Source organism: Somniosus microcephalus, chromosome 10, assembly GCF_052327205.1.
Source record: "Somniosus microcephalus isolate GS21.2 chromosome 10, FLI_Smic_1.0, whole genome shotgun sequence".
Lineage (NCBI taxonomy): Eukaryota > Metazoa > Chordata > Chondrichthyes > Squaliformes > Somniosidae > Somniosus > Somniosus microcephalus.
In genome coordinates, this window is record NC_140996.1 from 233,607,312 (window position 1) to 233,633,715 (window position 26,404).

The window sequence follows — 26,404 nt, forward strand, 5'->3', positions numbered from 1 at the left end:
GGCTCAGTAACTGAAAATCTTTCTACAACTTTTCCCCACTTCCAAAACAGACGGAGCATCATGTTTACTGGGCTAGCAATTCAGAGAACGTGAGTTTAAATGGCAGTGAGAACTTGAATCAGTTTGTAAAAATTTATCAGTAAGTGACCATGAAGCTGCCTGATTGCCATAAAAACCTAACTGGTTCACTGATGTCCTTTAGGGAACGAAACCTGCCGTCCTTACCCGGTCTGGGCCTTTATGTGACTCCAGTCCCACCAACGTGGTTGACTCTTAACCGCCTTCAGAAGTGGTCTATCAAACCGCTACCAGTGGTTCAAGGAGAGGCCCACCACCACCTTCTCGGCAAAAAATGCCAGCCACAGTCCAGGTGCTCACACAATGCCATTAGGTTGGATGTTCTAGAATTTTGACCCAGCGACAATGAAGGAATGGCGATCTATGTCCAAGTTGAGATGGTGTGAGACTTGGAGGGGAACTTGGGAAGTGATGGTGCGCCCATACACCTGCTGCCCTTGCCCATCTAGGTGGTGGTCGCGTGTTTGGAAGGTGCAAGCCGAAGAAGCCTTGCCAAGTTGCTGCAGTGCATCCTGTAGATAGTACATTTAGGTTGTCAGCCGTGGCTCAGTGGGTAGCACTCTCGCCGGAGTCAGAAGGTCGTGAGTTCAAGTCCCACTCTAGAGACTTGAGCACATAATCTAAGCCAAAACACCAGTGCTACTGAAGGAGTGCTGCACTGTCGGAGGTGCCATCTTTCGGATGAGATGTTAAACCAAAGCCTCGTCTGTTCTCTCAGGTGGATGTAAAAGATCCCATAGCACTATGGAAGGATGGCAGGGGAGTTCACCCTGGTGTGCTGGGCCAATATTTAGCCCTCAACAAAGATCACATTGCTGTTGGTGGGAGCTTGCAGTGCGCAAACTGGCTGCCACGTTGCCTACATTACAATAGTGACTACACTTCAAAAAGTATTTCATTTGGCTGTAAAGCACTTTGGGACGTCCTTTCAAATAATACTTGTGAAAGGTGCAGTATAAATGTACGATCTTTCTTTGTGTCACTTTTATTCAAAGAATACATGATGGGAGAACGGGGCTCTGTAAATACTCACACTTTGGCCTTAATACTTTCAGGAATTGATGGACAAGTTTTGTTTTGCTTCATTACAGGCACGTGGACATTTCGAAGAGATTTTACGCAGAACTCCAGCACATGCTGGGGACCCCCGACTGTCCTTGACTGGGAGGGGTAGGACACCAGTCCAAGTCCACAAGGTCCCTCAGTGTTTCCCAACATGGAGGCAGCCTCCCATTCACCCACTGCCTTATTCCAAGTTTATTGGACTGGCACTAGTTTTTGGGGTGGGGGGAGGAAGGGGGGCAAGAAGCAGGTTGCCTGCCCTCCCATTTGGCCAGGGTTTGGTGGGTGGAACCTAAAGGATGAAAAGAATAAGCACTCTATGGGGAGGAGGAACTGAAAGATGCAAAAAAGCAACTTGCAGTTTTACATTTCTGCTCCCTCCCCTCCCTCCAAAATAGTATTCAGCATCATTAAGGATCTGTGTCTGTGGTTCATTGAGTGGACAGGAGGCCACTTCTTTGAGGGCAATTTCCTCCCCATCTCCCCTGAAGGCACTGACGCCTGCTGGAGTTTTACCAGGCCCCCCCTCCAGTGCCATGTGGGAGCCGAAACGTGGCTCAGTGGGCAGCACTCTCATCTCGGAGTCAGAAGGTCGTGAGTTCAAGTTCCACTCCAGAGCACGCAATCCAGGTGGACACTCCTAGTGCCAGTACTGAGGGAGTGCTGCACTGTCAGAGGTGCTGTCTTTTGGATGAGACATTAAAGCAAGGTGCTTTCTGCCCTCTCGGGTGAGCATAAAAAATCCCAGGGCCACTATTTCGAAGAAGAGAAAGGGAGTCCTGGCCAATATTTATCCCTCAACCAACATTCACTAAAACAGATTATCTGGTCCTCATCACATGGCTGTTTGTGGGAGCTTGCTGTGCGCAATTTCCATGTTTCCTATATTACAACAACGACCACATTTCAAAAAATTACTTAATTGGCTGTAAAGCACTTTGGGACGCCAAGATCATGAATGGAGCTGTAGAAATGAAAGTTTCTCTTTCTTAGACTGTTGGGAGGCTGATGCAGTTTAGGCCTGTTCGAAAGGCTGATATTTAAAGATATTTAGTAGACGAGAATCATATATGTATAACTTCAAGGTGTAGCCATTGACCAAATAATATTACCCATAATTATTCCTGGGTAACTAAAAAGCTAAGACTTGTTCAAAATACTGGAAAGGTGGGATGCTACCTTAGTCTGAGTGACAATGGTATTTTGACCATTAGAACCAATTAAAAAAGGCGATTTTATTAAAGACCATATATGGACACTGGCCAAACCAACTTTTGATAAGGGTTAAAACCTCGATACTCAAAGAACAACTTCCCACAGACGTACTGCGAGAACAAAGGAACAGACTTAAGACGACATCATCTGTGTCCGAGAGGGTCCAGAGACCTAGGTCTGCGAGCTATTCGTTAAAACTATTGCCTAATTATTAAGTATATTACGCTGTATGCTTAATAAATCTTGATCTATTGCTCAAACATACTGGCTGCTGCCTGTTGGTGTCTTGTCCAAGACCTCAGATCATTAAGATCGTACAGGCCGATCCCACCTTCACACCTTCCAGGAGTCACTGAACCAGCAGAGCCGCTGCATGTTTTCCCCCCTCGAGCTCACCTGATGCCACCCGGCCGAGTTTGGTTACCTTGACAGGGAACGGAGGGGGGTGGTTGGGTGATGGGCTTATAGGAACAGGTGGAGACCATTCAGCCCCTCGAGCCCGTTCTGCCATTCAATGAGATCATGGCCACCCACCTTGACTGCTTATCTCTTAATACCCTTGCCTAGCAAACATTTATCGATCTTAGATTTAAAATGAAGTGCTCTGTCAGACTCGGATACACTTGTCCTTTTCCAGCTGGTGTCTCAGAGCAGCCTCATAATATCCCACACAAAAGGTTTTTTCCTTTTTTAAAAAAAAAAAAGCACCCAGAATTGTTATTTTTCTTTGAAACGGTGCTACTCTCCCCAAAATCTTTCAACAGAAAGAGCAACTGCAAGCTAACAATCTTGGGCCTCAGATAAGTGACCAGAGAGCAAAGCAGTTTTCTTTCAAGGACCTTGGATGTTCTAAAGTCTCTTGTTCTTTTGAAAAAAAAAAAGTTTTTAGCCAAGGCAATTTACAAACCAAAGTAACGAGACTTTATAACCAATCAAAATCAAGAAAAAAGTTCAACTCAACGAGTACAGAAGCAAGGATGTCTTGCTGCAGTTATACAGGGCCTTGGTGAGACCACACCTTGAGTATTGTGTGCAGTTTTGGTCGCCTTATCTGAGGAAGGATGTTCTTGCCATGGATGGAGTTCAGCGAAGATTCACCAGACTGATACCTGGGATGGCAGGAATGACGTACGAGGAGAGATTGGGTCGATTGGGCTTATACTCGCTGGAGTTTAGAAGCATGAGAGGGGATCTCATTGAAACTTATAAAATTCTAACAGGACTAGACAGACTAGATGCAGGAAGGATGTTCCTGATGGCAGGGGAGTCCAGAACCAGGGGTCACAGTCTAAGGATAAGGGGTAAGCCAGTTAGGACAGAGATAAGGAGGAATTTCTTCACCCAGAAAGTAGTGAACCTGTGGAATTCTCTACCACAGAAGGCAGTGGAGGCCAATTCATTAAATATATTCAAGGAGTTGGATATATTTCTTAAGGCTAAAGGGATCAAGGGATATGGGGAGAAGGCAGGGACAGGGTACTGAATTTGGATGATCAGCCATGATCTCGTTGAATGGCGGAGCAGACTCAAGGGGCCGAATGGCCTACTCCTGCTCCTATCTTCTATGTTTCTATGTATTTACCCAGAGAGTGGTGTGACTGTGGAACTCGTTACCACGGAGTGGTTGAAGCAAATAGCATAGATGCATTTAAGGGGAAGCTAGATAAGCACACGAGGGAGAAGGGAATAGAAGGATATGCTGATGGGGTTGGCTGAAGAGGGGTGGGAGGAGGCTGGTGTGGAGCATCAATGCCAGCACGGACCAGTTGGGCCGAATGGCCTGTTTCTGTGCTGTACAATTCTATGTAAGCTTAAACATTAACTTCTTTCAGCCAGTTCATATTCCATGCTCAAAGCCTTAAGAGGGGGCAGGGAGAGAAATGGAGAATACAAATCCTCATCCAGAAGGGATGTGGAGTAAAGCAGCCTTAATGCCGGCGCTGCCTCAGAATTGCACCCCTACTGCGCCAGCGAGCCATTTCTCCTGCAATGTGTCCGAGTGTAATCACCAATTCAGTACCAAATTAATGGGCCTCTTTGAGCCGAGAACCTGCACCCAGGAAACGCTCTGCTGAGACCGCCTCCAGCTCGTTACAATCGGGACCCGCGCAGCCCGCAGAGGAAGGAGACTTGCGGCCCGTCGGTCTAGGGCTGGACTGGAACCCAAGCCCGAGGTACCCGCCTGTCTAACTGAGGACGCCCGCCCTCACCCTAACAGAAACGTTGAGACATTCTCCGAACACCAGCGCAAGAAGATATCCCTTAATCATTTCCCCTCCCTCCCCTGACTCAAGGTGCGTACAACTCCCAAGGGTTGGGAATTCTACGGTACCTGGCACAAGTGGGCATTCCTAACACTCGAGCCAGGAAATCACTGGCGAGACCGATCCTGTCCCCAGCTAATGTGCCCTGCAGTCACTGGGTAGTGATCAGAAGTGCCAGACTTGGTGAATTGCCCCTTACTGTAGCAGGCCCGGCTGAGATCGGGTAACCTATCCCCACCCTTGTAACGGAGCCAGCACAGCAGCTGCATGAGCGAGGAATAAACAGCTTGCGTCACAGCAGTGGGCAGGCTGCGCCATACTCCCTTATGAAGAAAGGCCTGGAATTAAACCTCTGGAGTCCCCCCCAAGGGTCTATCCTGGGCCCCTTCCAATTTCTCATCTACATGCTGCCCCTCGGTGATACTGTCCGAAAACACTACATGGATGCTGATGACACCCAGCTCTCCTTCACCACCACATCCCTCGCCCCCTCCACTGCCTCTGATTTTTCACGCTGCCTGTCTGACATCCAGTCCTGGATTACATTACAACCATGACTACACTTCAAAAGGTACTTCATTGACTGTAAAGTGCTTTGGGACGTCTGGTGGTCATGAAAGGCACTATATAAATGCAAGTCTTTCTTTTTCTATGAACAAAAATTTCCTCTGATTAAATATTGGGAAGACCGAAACCATTGCCTTTGGTTTCCCCCCCCACCGCCACAAACTCCATCCCTCTCCCTGGACACAGTCCGAGGCCAAACCAGACTGTTTGCAACCTCGGCATTCTTTTTGACTCTCCCATGAAGCGCCGTGGGGCATTTTGCTACGCTAAAGGCACTATATAAATGCAAGCTGCTGCAGTTGAATGAACTTGGAGAAGCCAGCGCTGAACAGGGTGCAATCACAACAAAAACATTACCAAAAAAAAGTGTGTTTTGTTTCCTTTTCTTTCGAGCATGATCCGAGCAGTACAACACAATGCAAAGGAGCACGCACAAACTCTTATTTCATCTTTTTCTTCCTCCCTAAGGAATCGTGCAGTTTGGATACTTCTGGCTCAAACAGATCCATAACCAAGGTCCCAGACTCGTCGAAGAAGTACTCAAGGGGCTTGGTGAACTCCCTCTCCCGCTCCTGGCTGGTGCGGCCATCAATGAACGTCATCTTCAAGGTGTACTGGTCATCGAACCTGAAGCACAGAATCAGTAAGTCGGTCGGTGCTTTGTAATTATCCCTATAGACTACTTTCAGCAAGGGTTGCTGGGACACGGGCAATTGATTAATCTTTCAATTTGGTTGGCCAGATAAAATGAGTTCAAACCCCCCCCCCCCCCCAGCCCGTCCCTCTGCACAAATAAGCCAACAGCTTCGGGCTAAAATATTGGTGACTGGTGGCCAACCATCGATGCCTAGTTGCAGGCCGGTGGCCAACCATCGCGATCCAATCACGGGTCATCAACATGAAAGGATCCGATGTGTTTTTTTACTCATTAAATCCCCCTCAAAGAAGCTACAGGAAACTTTGTATGTCCAGAAACCTCGATCTAACGGCAGAAATCAGCAGCCGGTTTGTTAGGTTTTTTTTCTTCCCCTAGCAGTTTTTTTTCTTCCCCTAGCATTTTTTTTAAACAGTCAGGCTGTGGAAAGCGTCTCTGTAGCTTAGCAACAGCTTCAGAGACGCTTCCAAGGTGCGGGCCGAGTGTTTACAAGCTGTTGCTAAGCAACAGTGTTTGTTGTCAGATACGGAGATGAAAACCTCCGTCTCCTTCAACATTAGCGCCGGTCTATCCGGAAGTTTTGATCTAACGGCACCAGCTCGGTCCCGTCGGTGCCGGATATCGCAAAGTTTCCTGTAGTTGGGACAAATGCGGGGGGGGGGGGGGGGGGGCAGCAGATTAAATCAACGCCTTTTCCTGCTAGGCTTTTAAATTTTGATGGCGGTGGGAGGGGTGCGGCTGGGTTGAATGTAAAGGGCGTATAATTATTTCAGCAGTACTCATATTATAGTCTGGGCCGCTGCCGACAGCTCGGAATTGTGCTCCTCAACCAAAGTTAAACGAAGCAAACAATGCATGGGCTGGAGGGGGATTAAAAGGAAACAATCACTGCAGTACCTCCGCAGACACGATGAACGAAGCAAACAATGCATGGGTTGGAGGGGGATTAAAAGGAAACAATCACTGCAGTACCTCCGCAGACACGATAAACGAAGCAAACAATGCATGGGCTGGAGGGGGATTAAAAGGAAACAATCACTGCAGTACCTCCTCAACCACAGTTAAACGAAGCAAACAATGCATGGGTTGGAGGGGGATTAAAAGGAAACAATCACTGCAGTACCTCCGCAGACACGATAAACGAAGCAAACAATGCATGAGCTGGAGGGGGATTAAAAGGAAACAATCACTGCAGTACCTCCGCAGACACGATAAACGAAGCAAACAATGCATGGGTTGGAGGGGGATTAAAAGGGAACAATCACTGCAGTACCTCCGCAGACACGATAAACGAAGCAAACAATGCATGAGCTGGAGGGGGATTAAAAGGAAACAATCACTGCAGTACCTCCGCAGACACGATAAACGAAGCAAACAATGCATGAGCTGGAGGGGGATTAAAAGGAAACAATCACTGCAGTACCTCCGCAGACACGATGAACGAAGCAAACAATGCATGGGCTGGAGGGGGATTAAAAGGAAACAATCACTGCAGTACCTCCTCAACCACAGTTAAACGAAGCAAACAATGCATGGGTTGGAGGGGGATTAAAAGGAAACAATCACTGCAGTACCTCCGCAGACACGATAAACGAAGCAAACAATGCATGAGCTGGAGGGGGATTAAAAGGAAACAATCACTGCAGTACCTCCGCAGACACGATAAACGAAGCAAACAATGCATGGGTTGGAGGGGGATTAAAAGGGAACAATCACTGCAGTACCTCCGCAGACACGATAAACGAAGCAAACAATGCATGAGCTGGAGGGGGATTAAAAGGAAACAATCACTGCAGTACCTCCGCAGACACGATAAACGAAGCAAACAATGCATGAGCTGGAGGGGGATTAAAAGGAAACAATCACTGCAGTACCTCCGCAGACACGATGAACGAAGCAAACAATGCATGGGCTGGAGGGGGATTAAAAGGAAACAATCACTGCAGTACCTCCGCAGACACGATGAACGAAGCAAACAATGCATGGGCTGGAGGGGGATTAAAAGGAAACAATCACTGCAGTACCTCCGCAGACACGATGAACGAAGCAAACAATGCATGGGCTGGAGGGGGATTAAAAGGAAACAATCACTGCAGTACCTCCGCAGACACGATGAACGAAGCAAACAATGCATGGGCTGGAGGGGGATTAAAAGGAAACAATCACTGCAGTACCTCCGCAGACACGATAAACGAAGCAAACAATGCATGGGTTGGAGGGGGATTAAAAGGAAACAATCACTGCAGTACCTCCGCAGACACGATAAACGAAGCAAACAATGCATGAGCTGGAGGGGGATTAAAAGGAAACAATCACTGCAGTACCTCCGCAGACACGATGAACGAAGCAAACAATGCATGGGCTGGAGGGGGATTAAAAGGAAACAATCACTGCAGTACCTCCGCAGACACGATGAACGAAGCAAACAATGCATGGGCTGGAGGGGGATTAAAAGGAAACAATCACTGCAGTACCTCCGCAGACACGATGAACGAAGCAAACAATGCATGGGCTGGAGGGGGATTAAAAGGAAACAATCACTGCAGTACCTCCGCAGACACGATAAACGAAGCAAACAATGCATGGGCTGGAGGGGGATTAAAAGGAAACAATCACTGCAGTACCTCCGCAGACACGATAAACGAAGCAAACAATGCATGGGCTGGAGGGGGATTAAAAGGAAACAATCACTGCAGTACCTCCACAGACACGATGAACGAAGCAAACAATGCATGGGCTGGAGGGGGATTAAAAGGAAACAATCACTGCAGTACCTCCGCAGACACGATGAACGAAGCAAACAATGCATGGGCTGGAGGGGGATTAAAAGGAAACAATCACTGCAGTACCTCCGCAGACACGATGAACGAAGCAAACAATGCATGGGTTGGAGGGGGATTAAAAGGAAACAATCACTGCAGTACCTCCGCAGACACGATAAACGAAGCAAACAATGCATGGGCTGGAGGGGGATTAAAAGGAAACAATCACTGCAGTACCTCCGCAGGCACGATAAACGAAGCAAACAATGCATGGGCTGGAGGGGGATTAAAAGGAAACAATCACTGCAGTACCTCCGCAGACACGATGAACGAAGCAAACAATGCATGGGCTGGAGGGGGATTAAAAGGAAACAATCACTGCAGTACCTCCGCAGACACGATGAACGAAGCAAACAATGCATGGGCTGGAGGGGGATTAAAAGGAAACAATCACTGCAGTACCTCCGCAGGCACGATGAACAAAGCAAACAATGCATGGGCTGGAGGGGGATTAAAAGGAAACAATCACTGCAGTACCTCCGCAGACACGATGAACAAAGCAAACAATGCATGGGCTGGAGGTGGATTAAAAGGAAACAATCACTGCAGTACCTCCGCAGACACGATGAACGAAGCAAACAATGCATGGGCTGGAGGGGGATTAAAAGGAAACAATCACTGCAGTACCTCCGCAGACACGATAAACGAAGCAAACAATGCATGGGTTGGAGGGGGATTAAAAGGAAACAATCACTGCAGTACCTCCGCAGACACGATGAACGAAGCAAACAATGCATGGGCTGGAGGGGGATTAAAAGGAAACAATCACTGCAGTACCTCCGCAGACACGATGAGAGTTGCCAGATGTCACCGGGATCCAATCCAGCTGGGTCTTTCTGTATAGCCATTAAAAATATGCTTCTCTCTTTGTAAGAGGTATAAAATGTGAGAATCGCCATCATAACAAAATAGGTGAAGAGACGTTAAAGAAAACTGCAGAGTGCACACACGCATCCTCCCTTACTTTAGCTTCTCCTTCCTCCCTAAGGAATCCTGCAGTTTGAGGGACACTTTGATGGCAAAAAAAACACACTGCCACATACTCCATGCAAAGCCGGTCAACCCAAGTTAACACTGACAGGCGCCATTGGGCAGGGTTAAAGGCAGAAGTCCGCACCCTCCACTTTTCTGTCTCCTGGGTTAACTAATTGTTCCACGTTCCTTACACATCACCGTTGGATCCACCTCACCCCACCCTCTTCCCAAACTGCTTTGCCTTATTACTCGCCCCAACCGTCAGAATTCTAATCTCCCCACCGCCATCCCCTCCCACCCTGAAATTCCAGCGCACTCTTGCCTTAGGTTCAGGTGACTGGCTTTGCAGTGAGTATATGGCAGTGTGTTAGTTTATTTTGTGGATCTTTTGAAAGGGTAGCAGAAGCAGATTCAATAGTAACTATCAAAAGGGAATTGGATATACACTTTAAAAAAATTCCAGGGCAATAGGGAGAGAGCAGGGTGGGGGGATTAGATAGGGAGAGAGCAGGGCGGGGGATTAGATAGGGAGAGAGCAGGGCGGGGGATTAGATAGGGAGAGAGCAGGGCGGGGGATTAGATAGGGAGAGAGCAGGGCGGGGGATTAGATAGGGAGAGAGCAGGGTGGGGGATTAGATAGGGAGAGAGCAGGGTGGGGGATTAGATAGGGAGAGAGCAGGGCGGGGATTAGATAGGGAGAGAGCAGGGCGGGGGATTAGATAGGGAGAGAGCAGGGTGGGGGATTAGATAGGGAGAGAGCAGGGTGGGGGATTAGATAGGGAGAGAGCAGGGCGGGGATTAGATAGGGAGAGGGCAGGGTGGGGGATTAGATAGGGAGAGAGCAGGGTGGGGGATTAGATAGGGAGAGAGCAGGGTGGGGGATTAGATAGGGAGAGAGCAGGGCGGGGGATTAGATAGGGAGAGAGCAGGGTGGGGGATTAGATAGGGAGAGAGCAGGGTGGGGGATTAGATAGGGAGAGGGCAGGGTGGGGGATTAGATAGGGAGAGGGCAGGGTGGGGGATTAGATAGGGAGAGAGCAGGGCGGGGGATTAGATAGGGAGAGAGCAGGGTGGGGGATTAGATAGGGAGAGAGCAGGGCGGGGGATTAGATAGGGAGAGAGCAGGGCGGGGGATTAGATAGGGAGAGAGCAGGGTGGGGGATTAGATAGGGAGAGAGCAGGGCGGGGGATTAGATAGGGAGAGAGCAGGGTGGGGGATTAGATAGGGAGAGAGCAGGGTGGGGGGATTAGATAGGGAGAGAGCAGGGTGGGGGATTAGATAGGGAGAGAGCAGGGCGGGGGATTAGATAGGGAGAGAGCAGGGTGGGGGGATTAGATAGGGAGAGAGCAGGGTGGGGGATTAGATAGGGAGAGAGCAGGGTGGGGGATTAGATAGGGAGAGGGCAGGGTGGGGGATTAGATAGGGAGAGGGCAGGGTGGGGGATTAGATAGGGAGAGGGCAGGGTGGGGGATTAGATAGGGAGAGAGCAGGGTGGGGGATTAGATAGGGAGAGAGCAGGGTGGGGGATTAGATAGGGAGAGAGCAGGGTGGGGGATTAGATAGGGAGAGAGCAGGGCGGGGGATTAGATAGGGAGAGAGCAGGGCGGGGGATTAGATAGGGAGAGAGCAGGGTGGGGGATTAGATAGGGAGAGGGCAGGGCGGGGGATTAGATAGGGAGAGGGCAGGGCGGGGGATTAGATAGGGAGAGAGCAGGGTGGGGGATTAGATAGGGAGAGGGCAGGGCGAGAGGGCAGGGCGGGGGATTAGATAGGGAGAGAGCAGGGTGGGGGATTAGATAGGGAGAGAGCAGGGCGGGGGATTAGATAGGGAGAGAGCAGGGTGGGGGATTAGATAGGGAGAGAGCAGGGTGGGGGATTAGATAGGGAGAGAGCAGGGTGGGGGATTAGATAGGGAGAGAGCAGGGTGGGGGATTAGATAGGGAGAGAGCAGGGTGGGGGATTAGATAGGGAGAGAGCAGGGTGGGGGATTAGATAGGGAGAGAGCAGGGTGGGGGATTAGATAGGGAGAGAGCAGGGTGGGGGATTAGATAGGGAGAGGGCAGGGTGGGGGGATTAGATAGGGAGAGAGCAGGGCGGGGGATTAGATAGGGAGAGAGCAGGGTGGGGGATTAGATAGGGAGAGAGCAGGGTGGGGGATTAGATAGGGAGAGAGCAGGGTGGGGGATTAGATAGGGAGAGAGCAGGGTGGGGGATTAGATAGGGAGAGAGCAGGGCGGGGGATTAGATCGGGAGAGAGCAGGGCGGGGGATTAGATAGGGAGAGGGCAGGGTGGGGGATTAGATAGGGAGAGAGCAGGGCGGGGGATTAGATAGGGAGAGAGCAGGGTGGGGGATTAGATAGGGAGAGAGCAGGGTGGGGGGATTAGATAGGGAGAGAGCAGGGTGGGGGATTAGATAGGCAGAGAGCAGGGTGGGGGGATTAGATAGGGAGAGAGCAGGGTGGGGGATTAGATAGGGAGAGAGCAGGGTGGGGGATTAGATAGGGAGAGAGCAGGGCGGGGGATTAGATAGGGAGAGAGCAGGGTGGGGGATTAGATAGGGAGAGGGCAGGGTGGGGGATTAGATAGGGAGAGAGCAGGGTGGGGGGATTAGATAGGGAGAGAGCAGGGTGGGGGATTAGATAGGGAGAGAGCAGGGCGGGGGATTAGATAGGGAGAGAGCAGGGTGGGGGATTAGATAGGGAGAGGGCAGGGTGGGGGATTAGATAGGGAGAGAGCAGGGTGGGGGGATTAGATAGGGAGAGAGCAGGGTGGGGGATTAGATAGGGAGAGAGCAGGGTGGGGGATTAGATAGGGAGAGGGCAGGGTGGGGGATTAGATAGCACTTTCAAAGATCCAGCACAGGCAGGATGAGCCCAATAGCCACCTTCTGTGTTGTAAGATTCTATGAGTGAAACAAAAGGATGACCCACCCAAACGAGGGATCAGAGGGCAATAGCAAGGGGATGGGACTCCCCAGGCCGCGAGTTTACGGAAGAGCGGCGGAGATTGTAAACCGAGTGAGAATTGGTGGAATTGGGGCTCGTTGGGGGTTCCAAGCCCCCTCCATTATTCCCAAGATGTGCCGCTAGTGGATGCCCACCCCCACACAATATTAACATTAGGTGACCTCGAGTCTGCATAATTTAATGGGGTCAGGTCAGAGGTCATGAGCAGGCACATCCCAGCACTAACATCGGGACGCCAGGCTGATGGAATTTTGGGATCCCCCAATTTTTTTGACTGGGCTTTCCTGTATCATCAGGTTCTCGGTTGCCTCTAGTTAAACGTTTTGAGACGCGAAAAGTGTTTTATTGGTCCATGTTATTGCTGTAGTAGTAAAGAGGTAGATTATTCAGCTTATAGGTTTTACGATCCAAACTAGAGGGGGACAAATGTGCTCATCAATGTCTCTTGGTGAGGTGCACGTCCCTTCAGGTAATTAGCGGAGCACATCAAGGGTACAGAACATCTGTTCCCAGGCTACTTCTCATTTGCATGTTTTAAAAGCATTAAACACGGAAGCAAGGAAATGTCAAGAGACCCTGATAGAATTTTAGCTATGAGGAAAGACTGGATAGGCTGGGGTTCCTATGGTACAGAGGAGGCTGAGGGGAGATTTAATTGAGGTGTATAAAATTAGATGGGGCCTGTTTCACTTAGCAGAGAGGTCAATAACCAGGGGGCAGAGATTTAAAGTAATTGGTCGGAGGATTAGAGGGGAGTTGAGAACTTTTTCCCCCCCCAGAGTGTGGTGCGGGTCTGGAACTCACTGCCTGAAAGGGTGGTAGAGGCAGAAACCCTCATCACATTTAAAAAGTACTTGGATATACACTTGAAGTGCCGTAACCTACAGGGCTACGGACCAAGAGCTGGAACGTGGAATTAGACTGGAGAGCTCTTTGTCGGCCAGCAGACACGATGGGCCGAATGGCCTCCTTCTGTGCCGTAAATTTCTGATATTATGATTAGGATAGCTCCCTTTATAAGGCATGGGCCATATGCAGCCTACTAGCACTGGCAATCCAGACACTGCAACTCAGCTCCACGTGTGCTAATACGTCTGACTCGCTGGCTAGTCCTGTTGGATTTTCACAGGCCTGGAGGTTTGTAAAAGGCTCTTCCTTTTATGGTGTCAGCCATGGCCCAGTGGGTACCACTCTCGCCAGAGTCAGAAGGTTGTGGGTCCAAGTCCCACACCAGAGGCTTGAGTACGTAACCACTCTTATGCCAGAAACTGCAATGGTAAAGTCAACATGCACCTAAACCATAAAGATCAGAAAGTCGCTGGTTTCATCAACAGCCAGTGGCAACTGGACTTGCTGTCAATTGATAGTGAGGGGATCGGATTCAGAAAATGCTAGATCCTGCTCAGTACTCCTGCTGGAAAGTACTTGCATGTGAACTGAGGGAGCGCCGCACTGTCGGAGGGGCAGTGCTGAGGGAGCGCCACACTGTCGGAGGGGCAGTGCTGAGTGGGCGCCGCACTGTCGGAAGGGGGGAGCGCTGAGGGAGCGCCGCACTGTCGGAAGGGGGGAGTGCTGAGGGAGCGCCGCACTGTCGGAGGGGGGGAGTGCTGAGGGAGCGCCGCACTGTCGGAGGGGCAGTACTGAGGGAGCGCCGCACTGTCGGAGGGGCAGTACTGAGGGAGCGCCGCACTGTCGGAGGGGCAGTACTGAGGGAGCGCCGCACTGTCGGAGGGGCAGTACTGAGGGAGCGCCGCACTGTCGGAGGGGCAGTACTGAGGGAGCGCCGCACTGTCGGAGGGGCAGTACTGAGGGAGCGCCGCACTGTCGGAGGGGCAGTACTGAGGGAGCGCCGCACTGTCGGAGGGGCAGTACTGAGGGAGCGCCGCACTGTCGGAGGGGCAGTACTGAGGGAGCGCCGCACTGTCGGAGGGGCAGTACTGAGGGAGCGCCGCACTGTCGGAGGGGCAGTACTGAGGGAGCGCCGCACTGTCGGAGGGGCAGTACTGAGGGAGCGCCGCACTGTCGGAGGGGCAGTACTGAGGGAGCGCCGCACTGTCGGAGGGGCAGTACTGAGGGAGCGCCGCACTGTCGGAGGGGGCGTCTTTCGGATGAGACGTTAAACCGAGGCCCCATCTGCCCTCTCAGGTGGATGTAAAAGATCCCACGGCACTACTCAATAGTAGCTGTGGAGAATTCTCCCCGTATCCTGGGGCCAATAATTATTCCTCAACCAACATCATTAAAACAAATTATATGGTCAGTATCTTATTGCTGTTTGTTGGAGCTTGCTGTGTGCAAATTGGCTGCCGCGTTTCCCTACATCATAACAGTGACTACACTTCAAAAAGTACTTAATTATGAAGCGCTTTGAGATGTTGTGAGGTCGTGAAAGACAGTATATAAATGCAAGTTCCTTCTTTCTATTAATTCTTAGAACAAAAGGGGAGGAATGGGGGCAAATGAAAGCATGTTCTCCAGCAGGCTGGCAGCTCCCCTGTCCCACTGACTAGCTACTTGCAACACAAAGTGTGCTATTGTAGGGTTGACTTCCTTTGGATAAAACTTGAGGAACAAATCAGGGTGCGAAATGCAGAGCTGGGGGTAAAGTTCCTACTTGCTGAGCAACAAGTTTCCCAGAAAAAAATAGACTAAACAGCAATGAGATAATGGCTAGATAATCTGTTTTAGTGATGTTAGTATGAGGGATAAATATTGGATAAGATATCCGGGGGGGGGGGGGAAGAGAGAAGAACTCCCCATCTCTTTTTCAAATAGTGGCTGTGGGATCTTTTACATCCACCCAAGAGGGCAGACGGGGCCTCGGTTTAATGTCTCATCCTAAAGACAGCACCTCCGAAAGTGCAGCTCTCCCTTGGTACTGCAACGAAGTAACATAACATAAGAAATAGGAGCAGGAATCGGCCACTTGGCCCCTCGAGCCTGCTCCGCCATTCAATAAGATCATGGCTGATCTTGGGCTCAAAGCCACTTCACTGCCCGCTCCCCATAACCCTTCACTCCCTCATCTTGCAAAAATCTATCTCCACCTGGACAGACTAGATGCAGGAAGGATGTTTCTGATGGCCGGGGAGTCCAGAACCAAGGGTCACAGTCTAAGGATAAGGGGTAAGCCATTTAGGACTGAAATGAGGAGGAATTTCTTCACCCAGAGAGTGGTGAACCTGTGGAATTCTCTGCCACAGAGGGCGGTGGAGGACAGTTCATTAAATATATTCAAGAAAGAGTTGGATATATTTCTTAAGGCTAAAGGGATCAAGGGATATGGGGAGAAAGCAGGGACAGGGTACTGAATTTGGATGATCAGCCATGATCTCATTGAATGGCGGAGCAGGCTCGAAGGGCCGAATGGCCTACTCCTGCTCCTATCTTCTATGTTTCTATGTTTAAAATGTATTCAATGACCCAGCCTCCACGGCTCTCTGGGGCAGAGAATTCCACAGATTTACGACCCTCTGAGAGAAGAAATTCCTCCTCATCTCAGTTCTAAAAGGGCGACCCTTTATTCTGAAACTATGTAACAGATCGCTTCTATATAAAAGGATATGAAAGGACACAGCCTGCAAGGACATTCTTCGACTCCGGAAAAGGGTGCATATAGTCCCAGATGAGGGCAACTATCGCAAAGACGCAGGAGATCGTGCAAATGAGGAGCCTTCCATCAATCAGCCCATAATTCTCCTCATACCCGTACTTCTCCAGAAGAACCTGAGAAGGAAAAAGGATGAACAAAGTGTTATGGACTCAAGTGGACAAAGATGATACACAAGTACATGAAGATATTAAAGAAATAAAACAGAAAATGCTGGAAAGCACGCAGCTGTGGAGGGAAACGGAGTTAACGTTTCAGGTCAATGACCTTTCATCAGAAAGGTATTAAAAGAGGTCTATTGAGGGAGCTCTTCCAAATGTGCTGGGTCTCCCCAGCCGCGTGTTGAATGGAAGAGAAAGTTTAATGGGTTGTGTTTATGTACTTGGAGAGTTACAGTTAGCCATCCACTGGCAGCACTATATAAATAGCTGGAGTAAGCATGGTAGACACATTAACAAAAGCAGTAAGCCATCAGCAAAACAGGACGCCTTACTGGATTACAGCCAGCCTGTAGTGATTAGAAGGCACTGCATGTGGGGACCAGTTGTAGACAAACAGCGAGGAAGCCACATGGCCATTCCCTTACCTTTTTGGCGGCATCATCCAAGGCGTTTTTCACGGCTGCACCATCCCACTTGTCAATCTTAACCAGCTTGTCATCGATCTTCCACTAGGAAAAAATGTAATCAAGAACCATTCAGCCCATCACACCAGTGCAGTATCCACTTAGTCCCATTCTCCTGCCCTGCGCTTTAAAACATTTATTACAAAAAATATTTATCCATTTCCCTTCTGAAGGTTATTATGGATTCTGCTGTTTCAGATAGGGAATTCCATGTCTTGAGAACTCTGCATAAACAAAAATCCTCTTAACCACTCCCTTTGTTCTTATGATCTTAAAGTTATACCCTTCAGTTACTGACTGAGTGGAAATAGTTTTTGCTTATTTACCTCATCAAAACCTTTCATACTTTGAACACCTCTATCAGATCTCCTCTTAACCCTCTCTGTTTGAGAGAGGCGCTAATTTCTCTAATAAGATAACTAAAGCCCGTTATCTCTTCTGCCCCCTCTCCATGGCCTCGAAATCCTTCTTAGTGCAGGGCACCCAAAACTGACCACCATATCTACCTGGAGTCCAAGGATCTGTGTCGGTTCAGCGATCCTCTTTTCTTTTATACTCTACGCCCCTATTTATAAAACCTAGGATTACAAGTTTTTTTTTTAAAATACAGCTTAATCAACTCTTAAAGCACAGAAGGCTTTATGCTGGGTAAACTTCTTTTGTGCGCTAACATTTCTGCAACAATAGTATCCAGTACCTCCCTGTAACCATTGGTTGGTAACACAGGCATAGAAGATAGGAGCAGGAGTCGACCATTCGGCCCCTCGAGCCTGCTCCGCCATTCAATGAGATCATGGCTGATCATCCAAATTCAGTACCCTGTCCCTGCCTTTTCCCCATATCCCTTGATCCCTTTAGCCTTAAGAAATATATCTAACTCCTTCTTGAATATATTTAATGAATTGGCCTCAACTACCTTGTGTGGTAGAGAATTCCGCAGGTTCACCACTCTCTGGGTGAAGAAATTCCTCCTCATCTCAGTCCTAAATGGCTCACCCCTTATCCTCAGACTGTGTCCCCTGGTTCTGGACTCCCCCGCCATCAGGAACATCCTTCCTGCATCTAGTCTGTCTAGTGCTGTTAGAATTTTATAAATTTCAATGAGATCCCCTCTCATTCTTCTAAACTCTAGCGAATATAAACCCAATCGACCCAATCTCTCCTCATACGTCATTCCTGCCATCCCAGGTATCAGCCTGGTGAATCTTCGCTGCACTCCTTCCATGGCAAGAACATCCTTCCTCAGATAAGGCGACCAAAACTGCACACAATACTCAAGGTGTGGTCTCACCAAGGCCCTGTACAACTGCAGCAAGACATCCATGCTCCTGTACTCGAACCCTCTTGCTACGAAGGCCAACATACCATTTGCCTTCTTAACCACCTGCTGCACCTGCATGCTTACCTTCAGCGACTGGTGCACAAGGACACCCAGGTCTCGTTGCACTTCCCCTTTTCCCAATCTATTGCCGTTCAGCTAATAATCTGCCTTCCTGTTTTTGCCACCACCCCTGTGGTTTTCCCTTTGTTCCAGCAAACCCCAGCACTGGTCAGTTTAGCAAGTAGTTTGGGTTACTATACCAACTCTCAGTACCAGCATGTAGTGAGCGAGCAGGACTCAACCCCGCGTCTGTCAGACCGACACAGGCTCGAGTCCGCCTCACTGACCTGAGCACCAAAAGGAAAGGACAGCATCAAGAGGAGGCTGCACCGTTTCTCAGCGAGGGTGGTAGGTGGGGAACAAAGGGAAAGCCACAGGGGTAGAGCAATGCCTGTGTTACTAACCAATGGAGGCACTGGCATCGGGCCTGCATACTATTGTTGCAGAAATGTCAAGAGCACAAAAGAAGTTTACCCAGTATAATCCCTGTAAAATGAGAAGTTTTTTTTTACAATCCTTGGATTGTGACTGCTTTACTTCCTTGGCTACAGATTGGTGGTAGATACTGGTTAAGTAAATATACGTGTGAAGTTAGAAGTACCTTTGAGTGTATTATGACATTCTCTACTAAAATAAGAACATAAGAAATAGGAGCAGGAGTCGGCCAATCGGCCCCTCGAGCCTGCTCCGCCATTCAATAAGATCATGGCTGATCTGATCCTAACCGCCAATCCACTATCACAGAACCATCTCCTGAATCTAACAGAATTAGACACATGAAATAGGAGCAGGATCAGGCTCCACGGCCCCTGGGCCCGCTCCGCTACCCACAGGGCCATGTCCGATTAGTGCACGTGGCTAAAATGGTGTCGTTGTAGCCACACTTGTGGCTAGACAGTCATTTCAATTGGACAACACTAACTTTAGAATGCCTTCCGAGCTACAGACAATGCACCGAGCAAAAGAAAGGAGAGCAAATATGTTCAAAAGCAAAATTCCGAATAGGACTGATATTGGGGGTATGGCAAACTAAACAAGGACATCAGCAATGAGCAAATACTCCTGTTCATCCAAGTCTGCAGACTGCTGACTGTGCCAAATCCATATGGTGGGTGGGGGAGAGAGATAGAAGTACACAACTCTGCATTAAAGCCCGTTGAAAATCATACCCCAGAAATCAGGAAATTATAGAAATATACACAGAAGCTCTGTCAGCATCTGAAAAGAGATGACAGGTGACGTTTCACAGAGAGCCTTAGTCAGAGGGTCTTCACCTGCAACCTGTCTTTTCAGACACTGACAGGTCTGCTGTGCATTACCAGCATTTTCTATTTAGAATTCTTTTTTCAGTACTTGAAATTTTTATTCTATTTTAACGCCTGATGGAAGTCACAGTGGTTTAAATGCTTGGATTGTTAAAACAAGATAAAAATAACAGCCATCCCCTTCAATGCTTTAACAAACTATGGTTCATTTTGTCATAAACAAACTGGCAGTTTTTTTCAAATATACAAAGGAAATATTGGAACCCGCAGCACCTCTAGAATTCAGTGCACTGCTTCAGAAGCCCTTAGGAAAAAGTGCCCTGCTCGCTCAGATGTAACCACACGAGGCTGTTCAAAGCCGACGTGGCGATATCAGTCCTTTATGATGCTTTGCATTGCATCCAAATTGAGGTGCTTGCAGTCATTTATTTAAACGTTAGTGACCGACAAGAACAGGCTTAAAACTGGCCAGTTTGGGGAAAAATTAACTGCATTGTACCAGGGAGATCAACAGGCGGCAACTGCAAAGTAAGAACAGGAAAGGTTCATATAGAACTGAGGTCCTATTTCAGCAGATGACCAGACCAATCACATACACCCTGGTTGACTTTGCGACAGAGTGCAAACCCCCACTGAAGTAGCAGGGTTGCCAATAACCCATATGTTATCCATCATCAAAACTGTCTACCGTCTTTTGGCTGAGACGTTAAACCGAGGCCCTGTCTGCGCTCTCAGGTGGACGTAAAAGATCCCGTGGTACTATTTTGAAGAGGAGCAGGGGCGTTCTCCCCGGTGTCCTGGGGCCAATATTTATCCCTCAACCATCACTAAAACTGATTAACTGGTCATTATCACATTGCTGTTTGTGGGAGCTTGCTGTGCGCAAAGTGATTACATTTCAAAAAGGTACTGCATTGGCTGTAAAGCATTTTGGGACACCAGTTGGTCGTGAGAGGTGTTGTATAAATGCAAGGCATTCTCTTTCTTTTTTATCTTCACATCTGTCCTTACTGCACCCCAATCTCTGCTGAAATTCACTCACGCCTGTCTCACCTCCAGATGCAACTTCTTCACAGGTCTCCTGGAGAGACTCCCGAGCTCTCTTTGTAAAGGCCCCAGCCTTGCTACATCTCTCCCACATTCAAATATCTCAAAACCTACTTCAACAAAGCCTTCAGAAACTAGTAACTCTCCCAACTAGTTTACTAACTCCTGCGCAGTGTGCCTCCTGTTCTGAAGCAGATGCAAGTTGTTTTCACCCCAACCTCCCCCTCTCCGTCACAACCATTGTCTTTACAAATGCTAGTCAGCGCTCCTCTCAACTTTCCTTTTGTTCCTCTTTAGCTCCACATGCCACCCAAAACACTCTTCCTACTCCTGATTCTGTATAAAAAAAGATAATTTTTTGGGTTGTTTCCGTTTTAAGCAACAAAAAATACAGAAGCCGGGAGGAAAGAAAAAGCAGAGAATATCAGCGTAAATTCAGAGAAAATTGGTGATAGTTTTTATTTCGAATAGAATACCTCAAGAAAACAGGACTACCTCATTAAATAGTCCCCAAACATATAAAAAATGAACAGATACAATAAGTATCCACATTTACTCAGGCTTTGGTGCATGTAAAATGCACTATTGTGGCTGTGAACTTGGGTAGCACTCACATCTGAGTCAGAAGATTATGGGTTCAAGTCCCACTCCAGAGACTTGAGCACATAATCCAGGCTGACATTCCAGTGCAGTGCTGAAGGAGCGCCGCACTGTCAGAGGGGCAGTACTGAGGGAGCGCTGCACTGTCGGAGGGGCAGTACTGAGGGAGCGCCGCACTATTGGAGGGGCAGTGCTGGGGGAGCGCCAGTGCTGAGGGAGCGCCGCACTGTCGGAGGGGCAGTGCTGAGGGAGCGCCGCACTGTCGGAGGGGCAGTGCTGAGGGAGCGCCGCGCTGAGGGAGCGCCGCACTGTCGGAGGGGCAGTGCTGAGGGAGCGCCGCGCTGAGGGAGCGCCGCACTGTCGGAGGGGCAGTGCTGAGGGAGCGCTGCCCTGTCGGAGGGGCAGTGCTGAGGGAGCGCTGCCCTGTCGGAGGGGCAGTGCTGAGGGAGCGCTGCCCTGTCGGAGGGGCAGTGCTGAGGGAGCGCTGCCCTGTCGGAGGGGCAATGCTGAGGGAGCGCCGCACTGTCGGAGGGGCAGTGCTGAGGGAGCGCCGCCCTGTCGGAGGGGCAGTGCTGAGGGAGCGCTGCCCTGTCGGAGGGGCAGTGCTGAGGGAGCGCTGCCCTGTCGGAGGGGCAGTGCTGAGGGAGCGCTGCCCTGTCGGAGGGGCAGTGCTGAGGGAGCGCTGCCCTGTCGGAGGGGCAATGCTGAGGGAGCGCTGCACTGTTGGAGGGGCAGTACTGAGGGAGTGCTGCCCTGTCGGAGGGGCAGTGCTGAGGGAGCGCTGCACTGTCGGAGGGGCAGTACTGAGGGCGCGCCGCACTGTCGGAGGGGCAGTACTGAGGGAGCGCCGCACTGTCGGAGGGGCAGTACTGAGGGAGCGCCGCACTGTCGGAGGGGCAGTACTGAGGGAGCGCTGCACTGTCGGAAGGGCATTACTGAGGGAGCGCTGCCCTGTCGGAGGGGCAGTACTGAGGGAGTACTGCCCTGTTGGAGGGGCAGTGCTGAGGGAGTACTGCCCTGTTGGAGGTGCCGTCTTTCGGATGAGATGTTAAACCAAGGCCCGTCTGCTCTCTCAGGTGGACATAAAAGATCCCATGGCACTATTTCGAAGAGGAGCAGGGGAGTTCTCCCCAGTGTCCTGGGCCAATATTTATCCCTCAATCAACATAATTAAAAATAGATGATCTGGTCATTATCACATTGCTGTTTGTGGGACCTTGCTGTGCACAAATTGGTTGCAGCGTTTCCTACATTACAACAGTGACTACACTCCAAAAACTATTTCATTGGCTGTAAAGTGCTTTGGGATGTCCCGAGATTGTGAAAGGCGCTGTAGGAATGGAAGTCTTTCTTTTTTTGTTTCTACAGAGACAGTCATACATAGGACATTTAAAAATGAGAACAAGTTTCTTCCTGTAACTGCCTAATGCGCTTGTCATCACAATCTTGGCTGCCTGACTGCGAACAATGCCACTGGTAATAGGTAAACCAAATCAGTGTGTCTAGTGACACCACCGTGTCAGCCAATGATTGGAGGTGGGGCGGGAATAGCTTGTTCATCAGAAATTTAAATGAAGATGCAAAAACTTTGCTATTTAATATAAAATATTGCAGTATGTTGTCTGACTGAAAACATGAGTTCGAAAGTATACAGGTTTGATCACCCATTTTCTCTGGCTGCACCTGTGTACTTTAGAGCTTGTGTTTTCAACAACAACTTGCATTTATATAGCGCCTTTAATGTAGTAAAATGTCCCAAGGCGCTTCACAGGAGAATGTAAGACAAAATCTGACACCGAGCTACAGAAGGAGAAATTAGGGCAGGTGACCAAAGAGGTAGGTTTAAAGGAGGAGAGAGAGGTTTATCATAGAAGTTTACAGCACAGGAGGCCATTCGGCCCATCTTGTCTGTGCCGGCCAACAAAGAGTTGTCCACCCTAATCCCACTTTCCAGCTCTTGGTCCGTAGCCCTGTAGGTTACAGCACTTCAAGCTCGTATCCAAGTACTTTTTAAATGTGATGAGGGTCTCTGCCTCGACCACCCTTTCAGGCAGTGAGTTCCAGACCCCCATCACCCTCTGGGGGAAAACATTTCTCCTCAAATTCCCATTAAACTTCCGACCAATTACTTTAAATCTATTCCCCCTGGTTATTGACCTCTCTGCTAAGGGAGATAGATCCTTCCTATCCACTCTATCTAGGCCCCTCATAATTTATACACCTCAATTAAATCTCCCCTCAGCCTCCTCTGTCCCAAAGAAAACAACCCCAGCCTATCCAATCTCTCCTCATAGCTAAAATTCCCCAGCCCAGGCAACATCCTCGTAAATCTCCTCTGTATCCTCTCTAGTGCAATCACATCCTTCCTGTAATGTGGTGACCAGAACTGTACACAGTACTCTAGCTGCGGCCTAACTAGTGTTTTATACAGTTCAAGCATAACCTCCCTGCGCTTATATTCTATGCCTCAGCTAATAAAGGCAAGTATCCCGTATGCCTTCTTAACCACCTTAAATCTACCTGTCCTGCTACCTTCAGAAATCTGTGGACATGCACTCCAAGGTCCTCTGACCTTCTGCACTTCAGTGTCCTACCATTTATAGTGTATTCCCTTGCCTTGTTAGCCCTCCCCAAATGCATTACCTCACACTTCTCCGGATTGAATTCCATTTGCCACTGTTCTGCCCACCTGATCAGTCCATTGATTTCCTGCAGTCTACAGCTTTCTTTTTCATTATCAACCACACGGCCAATTTTTGTATCATCTGCAAACTTCTTAATCATACTTCCTACATTCAAGTCCAAATCACTTAGGCAGGGAATTCCAGAGCTTAGGGCCTAGGCAACAGAAGGCACAACCACCAGTGGTTGAGCGATTATAATCAGAAATGCTCAAGAGAGCAGAATTAAAGGAGTGCAGATATCGCGGGTGGTGGGGGTGGTTGTGGGGCTGGAGGAGATTAGAGATAGGGAGGGGCGAGGCCATGGAGGAATTTGAAAACAAGGATGAGAATTTTGAAATCGAGGTGCTGCTTAACCAGGAGCCAATGTAGGTCATCTGTTTACAGTCCCCATTGCACTGGTAATCTGGCAATTGAACATTACGTGGCCACCAGTAGAACAGCTGGAGCTGAAGCACATTCCTGAATCAGTGTACGTCACGACATTGAGAAACTGTTTCCTATCTCACAACAATGGTAAATCCATCCAACCCATCAGCACAGATTTGTGCTGTATGTAAATTCAGAGCCAGGATAACATTGCTGCACAAAATCAGGTGCTTTGGCTTCCTTTGCAATTCAGTGCACTACTGCACATGATAAATCATTGTTTAATATGAAATATCTTGGCTCCAGGATGTATGCACATCACACCAATGGTGTTAGCAAGCATATCGAATGTTATCACCAGTGCGACATCCTTGTTGAAACACAAGGAATCATAGAATGGTTATAGCACGGAAGGCGGCCATTCAGCCCGTGCCGGCTCTCTGCAAGAGCACCTCAGCTAGTTCCACTCACCCACCCTTTCTCTGTAGCCCTGCAAAAAAATTTCCTTCAGGTACTTATCCAACTCACTTTTGAAAGCAGTGATTAAGTCTGTAGAGAATAATTTTTAAATGGATCTTTACATGTTTACCAAACCCAGAAAAATCTAGGAATACATCATTGGAAATTCATTAAAAAACAAAACACACAATTGCAAGGGTCTCTAAAGATGTTCTGTCTCAGCCAGGGAGCACGGCTAGGGAAGAGGATTGAGTCGATGGCAAGGGAGAGGTGCAAAGATGATGGTTTTGGTCTTTTGAATGCGGAGCTGGAGGAAGTTGTTATTCGTCCTAGACTTGGTCAGACGAGCACTCAGGAAGCACAGATGCCGCTGCAGGGTCAAAAGATGGTGGCGGTCACCAGCGTTAATGTGAAGGCTGAACCCCCATACCTGCAGATGGTGCTACAACAGGCAACATGTAGGTAAGCAAGAGGGGGCAAGGAGAGATCCTGAAGGTGATGGTGCAGGAAGGAGAGCGAGCAGCCATTGCCAGAGTGTTTTACAGCCAATGAAGTACTTTTTGAACTGCAGTCACTGTTGTCATGTAGGAAACGTGGCAATCAATTTGCGCACAGCAAGCTCCCACAATCAGCAATGTGATAATGACCAGATCATCTATTTTAGTAATATTGGTTGAGGGATAAATATTGGCCCCAGGACACTGGGGAGCTGTGTGCAAATTGGGTGCCGCATTTCCTACCTTACAATAGTGACTAAATTTCAAAAAGTACTTCATTGGCTGTAAAGCGCTTTGGGACGTCCAGAGATCTTGAAAGATGCTATAGAAATGAAAGTTCATAGCAATTTACAGAACAGAAGGAGGCCATTCAGCCCATCGTGTCCATGCCCAGTCAACAAAGAGCTATCCAGCCTAATCACACTTTCCAGCTCTTGGTCCGTAGCCTTGTAGGTTACGGCACTTCAAGTGCACATCCGCGTTCTTTTTCATTTTTCAACATCCACCTCAGAGGGCAGACAGGGCCTCGGTTTAATATCTCATCCGAAAGACGGCACCTCCGACAGTGCGGCGCTCCCTCAGTACTGCCCTGGAGCGTCAGCCTGGATTTTTGCACTCAAGTCTCTGGAGTGGGGCTCGAACCCACGACCTTCTGACTCAGGCGCGACCCACTGAGCCATTGCCCGAAGATGCTCTTGACTTTGATCTCATCAGCCTGGGCTGAATGTGACCGCGGGTCCGAAAGACTATAACCTCCTTCAGTAGCGCTGCCTACGTCCGGAGGTGGGTGTGGGGGGGAAGAGAAGGACACGTCGGCCATCAGCTGCAGCGGAAATGCACCAGCCTCTAACCCTGACCCGGGGGCGGGGGAAAGGACTCAATTTAGAGCGTCCCCCCGGGGAGGGGAGACCAGAGACCTTGTCACTGAATCAGTGTGGAGCTCCCGAGGCTCCACATTGACCCACAAGCTGAGGGGGGGAAAGCTCCCGCACTGGCCTCACTCTCCCACCCACCACAACAACAAGCGGTGGCGAGTTCACCGTCTTCCGCACCCAACCACTCGACCTTTACCACAGGAAATCCCTCAAAAGCGTCCGAATCTTTCGCTAGCCACCCACCCCCTCGACGGTGAAGAACGCGACGCCTACTTACTTTGGAGAGAAAGCCATTCTTCCCGCCCCGCACCGCCATCTTGTCTGCTCAAGCTGGGGCCCCCCGTCGACCAACCAATGGCAGGCCGCCCTGTCCCCGCGACGTCACAGAC

At 49.3% G+C, this 26,404-nt stretch overlaps 1 protein-coding gene across 1 annotated transcript; it reads right to left on the reverse strand.

Moving 5' to 3' along the window:
* Positions 1-3,253: 3,253 nt before the first annotated feature.
* Positions 3,254-26,401, reverse strand: spcs2 (signal peptidase complex subunit 2). Its single transcript, XM_085999791.1, has 5 exons — positions 26,293-26,401; positions 16,803-16,886; positions 16,172-16,332; positions 9,441-9,575; positions 3,254-5,813 (listed from the first exon to the last, which is right to left on the reverse strand). Exons 1-5 carry the CDS (start codon positions 26,329-26,331, stop codon positions 5,627-5,629), a joined length of 606 nt encoding a protein of 201 aa, XP_085855917.1. The 5' UTR covers positions 26,332-26,401; the 3' UTR covers positions 3,254-5,626.
* Positions 26,402-26,404: the final 3 nt, after the last annotated feature.

Coding starts and splice junctions, on each gene's coding strand:
- spcs2 (XM_085999791.1), bottom strand. CDS start 26,331: ATGGCGGTGCGGGGCGGGAAGAATGGCTTTCTCTCCAAA. Junction 16,333..16,802: donor TGGATGATGCCGCCAAAAAG/GTAAGGGAATGG, acceptor TTTCCTTCTCAG/GTTCTTCTGGAGAAGTACGG. Junction 9,576..16,171: donor CTTGCAGGCTGTGTCCTTTC/ATATCCTTTTAT, acceptor ACGTCTCTTCAC/CTATTTTGTTATGATGGCGA.